This window comes from Cannabis sativa, chromosome 3 (genome assembly GCF_029168945.1).
Source record: "Cannabis sativa cultivar Pink pepper isolate KNU-18-1 chromosome 3, ASM2916894v1, whole genome shotgun sequence".
Lineage (NCBI taxonomy): Eukaryota > Viridiplantae > Streptophyta > Magnoliopsida > Rosales > Cannabaceae > Cannabis > Cannabis sativa.
In genome coordinates this window covers 45,696,048-45,702,505 of record NC_083603.1, presented here as the reverse complement: position 1 = coordinate 45,702,505, position 6,458 = coordinate 45,696,048, and the positions used below count along the sequence as shown (strand labels likewise).

The window sequence follows — 6,458 nt, the reverse complement described above, 5'->3', positions numbered from 1 at the left end:
AATAATGCAATCATGTTGGCAATAATGAGGACAAATTGTACATTCTATTTGTATACATTACATATATATATATATATATATAAATAAAGGGATATTCTAGTGTATTTTCATTCATATATATACATATGACGAAACCAACCAATATATGACTTTTTCTTTCCAAAATCGAATAGCTTCGTCTCCCAATTTCATGCTGTGTGCGACTGTCCGTACGCCTGCCCTTTCCGAGACATTAGAAGACAAAAACAAATCTTTTTTTTTTTACAAAAACAAATGTTAAAAGAAATTGGAATAAAATTTATAGAAAAAAAAAAAAAAAAAACTGATAATATCTAAGTTTCATTCGTATATCAATCATATCATAAACTTCAACGCCTTACTATATATTACAAAATAAAATAAAAAATAAAAAACAAAGTCAAATTCAATAAACGAAACCCCAAAGACATACAGCCCAAAAATTTCCTTTTTATATATTAAAAGTCCTCCTAACCCCACCCTTTCAGATTACTATAGAGTCATTCTGATATTAATCATGCTTAATTACATATTAATATACTTATCAATCTCTCTTCTTCTTGTTTTTAGGTCATTGGCTCTTGTAGTTTTTAGTTTTTACTATAGTTGTACATGAAATATATTTATATTTATATTATATAACACATAAAATATACTTTTGGGCCTTTTGACATATTCTCCTATGCTTACGTACCTTACTCAAATCTCAGTATTTTATTGTTTGTTGTTTTTGGGCTTTACATATATATATAAAGGCTACAAATCTAACATTTCATATCAGCTAGAATCGATCACATCTGTCTCTTTTTTTCTCTTTCTTAATCCCTTTTTGCTTTTGGTGATTAAGATTTGCTAAAAAGGGGTATCTGAAATAATATGGCAGGACTTAGTGGGATTCTCTTGGCTTCACTTCTTATTCTCTCATGCTTTGCCGAAACCTCTTTTGGGGTTGTTCACTTCTCTTCTCTTAAACAAACTCTTACAGTTACAGCTTCACCAAAACCAGGACAAGGTAACATATATGTGTATATATATCATCTTCTTTATGTGTCACTCGTGATAATTTGACCTAAAAATTGGGTTGTTTTTCTAATCTAATGAAAAGGGGTTTGTTGTTTTTATGTTAAATTATAACAAAATTGATTTAAATTTGCAGTTTTGAAAGCCGGTGATGACAAATTCACGGTGACCTGGGGTCTAAACAATAGTTTCCCAGCTGGGACTGATTCGGCCTACAAGACCATCAAGCTGAGGCTATGCTACGCGCCAGTCAGCCAAGTGGAGCGCGCGTGGAGAAAGACCGAGGAAGAGCTCTCTAAGGACAAGACTTGTCAGTTCAATATCGTGACAAAGCCTTACAGCGCCTCAAAACAGAGCTTCGAGTGGGTCGTGGAACGCGACGTGCCTCTAGGAACGTACTTCGTACGCGCCTACGCTTACAACGCCGCGAATGCTGAGGTGGCATTCGGTCAAACGACTGACGCTGGCAAAACCACTAACCTTTTCGACATCATTGCAATCACAGGGCGCCACGCGTCACTCGATATTGCCTCCGTTTGTTTTAGTGCTTTCTCAGTTGTTGCCCTCATTGGATTCTTTTGGGCTGAGAAGAGAAAGGGAAAATCTTCAAAGTAAGGAAGGAAGGGATACTTAAGTTTTGTCCTTTCTATAGGGGCAAAATCGTCTCAACAAAAGTGAAGAAAAAGGACTCATATGGTTGCGGAACTACTCTTTTGCATGTTTCTTTCTAGTTTTGGTTTTTAATAATCATATAATTATGTGGTATTACTAATAGTAGGGATGAAAAATCACTCAAAATTGCTTGTGTTTTTCTTTTGAGTGTTTGGGACTTTGAAAATGGGATTGTATCGTCTATATGTTTCTAAGTTGGACATTTGTGAAGGTGGGTCCAACTCCAATAGAGCAACTATATGGGTTGTACCATGAACTTGGTTAGTCCATATTTTGAGATGGGCAAGTTGAAAATTTTACTTTTATGTCATAAAAGAAATAAAATAAGAAACACTATAGATTATAATGTGTTTGCATATATACATTGTAATAACCTTTTAAATTTGTTGATTGTTGATGATAAGCACGCATGCATATGATGATTTCATCAAAATGAATATGTGTTTATATTAGTCAATAGGGTTGGTAACTTGGTAGGAGTGAGTTAAGCAGAAAAACAAAAAAACTTAGTAAGAGTGATTGGTATGAAATTGTCAACTGAGATATTGGTGGGGTCCATGATCACGTACATCATTGGTTTTTTTTAAAAAAAAAAAAAATTGACTAACCAAAAATAAATAAAGATTCTTCTGATTCTTTGAAGATTCACATTCATGTCATGGGTGTCCAATGTTTATTTAGTCTAAAGAATAAACAAGACCACAATTAAATTCATTGATTGGCCATATTGATCTTTAAGTCTACTTTCCCTAAAAGCTACTAAAACAAATATGTGTCTGATCCAAAGTCATTGATTGATATATCACAACAATATTTATGTTAGAATATTAGATTAATTGTAATCCTATCCAATAATGGTATTTTGAAAGACAAATTCAATGAACCCTTCTTACCCTTTATATAATTAATTCATTAATTTCAATATAATTTTATATCAAATATCCTAGTATAATATTAAACTACATAGAGAGATATATTTTAGAAATTTCCTAAAAATAATTTAAGTTATTAATTAATTTTTTTATATATAAAATGAATAAAATATGAATATTGTTATAAAATAATACAAAATAGATAAGAAGAAGAGTTATTTGCGGCATAAATACCTAAGTTTATCTTCTAGTTGCAGATTAATACTTAAGTAATTTTTTTGGTGGTAAAAATACCTTCCGTCAATATTTTGTTGCAAATGAGATACCTCACGTTAACTTCTCAGTTAAATGCCAACTAGATAAATACTTGGCAACTTCTAATTGGTCCAAGTCATTTAATTTTTCTTATTTTATTTTATTTTTTAAAAAAATCATTTTAAAATTTCATAATAAAAAAAATATATAATTTATTACAAAAATACTAAACTACAGAATTAACATAAGTAAATTTCTTTTTCAAAAAAAAAAAAAAACATAAGTAAATTTCAATATTTCCCCACCTTCTACATCTTAAAATCAAATTATTTTATATTTTCCCCCACCCTCAAACCCAGAAAATAATCCCAAGAAAATTTTCTCAACTAATATCATTACAATTTCCATGCCCATATCGATACAGTTGCATTAACATTGCACATACAAAAATTTCTAAAAAATTATTTCACGATGGACAAAGAAAACTGATAAAATTATTTATCAAATATTCTGTAAATGGCAAGAACATTAAAGATCAAAAAAAAAATAATAAGAATATTGAAGATGAACCAAATAATTTAGATCTATATCTGTATGCAACAAACAAAGTTCCTCTCAAAAATGATAGATTTAAATATACCCCAGATTTTATCTCAAATATATATATATATATATATATATATATACCCCAGATCTAAATGCATCAACCTTTTTCTTCGATAAATAGAAAAAAAAAAACATCCAAACATGTTGTCTCTCTCTATCTCCACAGCCAGAAAATGAGGCCAAGTCGAAGTCCTTTGCCACAATTTCTCCTCAACCTCCTCCATCACTAAAGGCCAACTCCTTCGCCGCAATTTCTCCTCCGAATCGGTACGCCATTGTTCTAGGTACCATCGGTGATCTCGGTCAGTCACTCTCCCTTCGCTGCCACCGTCGATGTCAGCCATACCAACACCAGATCTCACTACCAACGATGAAGAGGAAACAGAAACCCATCTCACACAACTCAGAAAATCTTGTGCCCAACATCACAGAACGAAAAGGATGAAATGGTTTAGTTTATTTGTCATTGATCTGGGCTATAGAAGAAGAAGAAAGAAAAAGAAGGGTGGGTGGGTTGGTGAACCTGGCTTGAATCGCAGAAGAGAAGGAGGGACGGGATTTTCTCAGATTTTCTAGGTTTGTATTTTTTTTTTTGTTTGGTGAATTCTAGGTTTGTATTTAATTTATGTTTATGTTTATGCAAAATGGGGAAAATAAATTAGGGCTTTTGATAGAGAAATGGGATAGAGATGACAAGATTACACTGGTTTTATGTGTTAGTTTTAGACAAGAAGAAGAATGGCATGAAGAAGAATGGCAGGAAGAAGAAGAGGACGATGAAAGGGTTGACCCTTCAATTTTCTTTTGGGTTTATGTGTTAGTTTTAGGTTTTGGGTTTTAATTAATAATTTATTTTATTTTAATTTAATTAAAATATGAATATTAAATATTTATTATTTTATTTTGATTTTAAATTATTTTTGTTTTATTTTTAATTTTCAAATTAATTTTTTAAATAAAATATATAAATTAAATGACGTGGACTAATCACTGAATAACACGTGGACACTAACTTGTCACATAACGGCCAGGTACCTACGGAAGTTCCACACTAGTGACGGAAGGTATTTTTACCGCCAAAAATAGGACTTAGGTATTTATCGGCTACTCGGCATAAAACTTAGGTATTTATGCCGCAAATTACTCTAAGAAGAAAAGAAAAAAAATGAAGATGAAGAGAGAAAGAGAAAATAAATGAAAATTTATTAGTAGTTTATTTTAATAGGGTAAACTACTATTTATACAAAAATATAACTAAAAGAATAAAAAATTAAATTAATGTGATAAAGAAAAATACAATCAAGCATTTATGATGATAATTAATTTGGTGATTTAAACATTTATATATATATATATATATAATATTTTATAACACCCTTGGATGTTCATAAAAACTACCTCATTAAAAACCTTAATGAAAAATCTTAATTAGTCAAAAGAAAAAGAGTGCAGTGTAAATTAACTCCTCCTCATTTAAATATTTGTGGAGATCTTTTAATCGACGAATTTTGTTCGTTGTCTCAAATGTTAATGCTGGTAATAACTTTGTGAATAAGTCTGGAAGATTGACACTTGATTGAATATGTTGCACATAAATATGCATTCTCTTGAAATATATAAAGAAGAATTTGGTGAAATGTGTTTTTAATTCTATTGAATGTACCCTCATTTTGATGCAAGCATTATTATTTTCATAGAGAACTGCTTGTGTTTGATACTTCTTTATTGAGTGCAATCTATATGTTTCCGGAATATGTTATGTCAATGATCTCACTCCCACACATTATCTACTTGTTTCATAAAGTTCAAGTATGTTAAGATGATTTAAAATTGTCTCGTTAAAAACTTTATCAGGAAAATCTAGTGGGACAAAACCTGAGCTAAGGAAAAAAGAGTGCAACATGAATATGTCTCCCCCTCATGCACATATGATTCATAATTATTTTTGTGATAATATATGTCATAAGATTATTCTTATTACTTTTAAAATATCATCGTATACTATCTATGACCTGAGCTAAGGAAAAAAGAGTGCAACATGAATATGTCTCCCCCTCATGCACATATGATTCATAATTATTTTTGTGATAATATATGTCATAAGATTATTCTTATTACTTTTAAAATATCATCGTATACTATCTATGACCATATATTAACTATAACTCTTCTAGAATAAGCGTGGATTTCTAAATTATGGATGAGAGGTTCTATGAACTTCATTAATTATCCAACTTATTGAATCATCTCTGTGTATACAATATTGTTCATATCAAAGTTTTAAATTTTAATTAATATGAACATAACACATTAATGATAATATAAATTTGTATTAGCGCCAATGATAGTACTCCAAGACCATACATTTGTTACATTCTTATTGTATGTCCACAATTCTCGACAAATCTAATGTCATGATCCTTGCTATCTCACGTTAATTTATTGCATATGCAAACATTCAACATCTATTGTGGATAAAAATTTTATTATATAATAATTTCCTCCCATATTGACATAACTTGTAGAGATCTCTTTAAATTGTATATTTTTTAGATATGTATATCATTTATAGGTACCTATATATAAAGTTGTACACTCGGATGGCCTGGTCCAACCTGTTTTTATAAAAGTCCACTTTTTTTATGTGAGCCTAGCCCGACTCATTTTTATTGTAATCATTGAGTAGTCATCATTTAAACTATATATGTAATGTTTAGATGCATATTTTAGATTAACATATTGACAATAATTATAATCATTTTCTTCAAATTAAAAAATAATATTTAAATTCAAGTCACGTTTAACTAAAAAATTTAGGCTAATTAGTCATTTTTTTCCTTGAATTTTGACATGTGCTAAATCATGCCCCCTGAACTTTTTTTGTCGAACTATTGAGATTGTTAAATTTAAGGACTTTTGTCTAATTTTAGTAAAAAAATTCTAGCATGGATGAAAGTTCAAGAGGCATGATTTAGTATATATTAAAGTTTGAGGGGCATGATTTGGTAGATATCA

General features: G+C 30.1%; 1 protein-coding gene across 1 annotated transcript; it reads left to right on the top strand.

The window, feature by feature from the left end:
* Window positions 1–692: 692 nt before the first annotated feature.
* LOC115708988 (high-affinity nitrate transporter 3.1) lies at window positions 693–2,070 on the top strand. Its single transcript, XM_030637007.2, has 2 exons — window positions 693–1,030; window positions 1,175–2,070. The coding sequence occupies exons 1-2, from the start codon at window positions 895–897 to the stop codon at window positions 1,651–1,653; spliced, it is 615 nt and encodes a 204-aa protein (XP_030492867.2). The 5' UTR covers window positions 693–894; the 3' UTR covers window positions 1,654–2,070.
* Window positions 2,071–6,458: the final 4,388 nt, after the last annotated feature.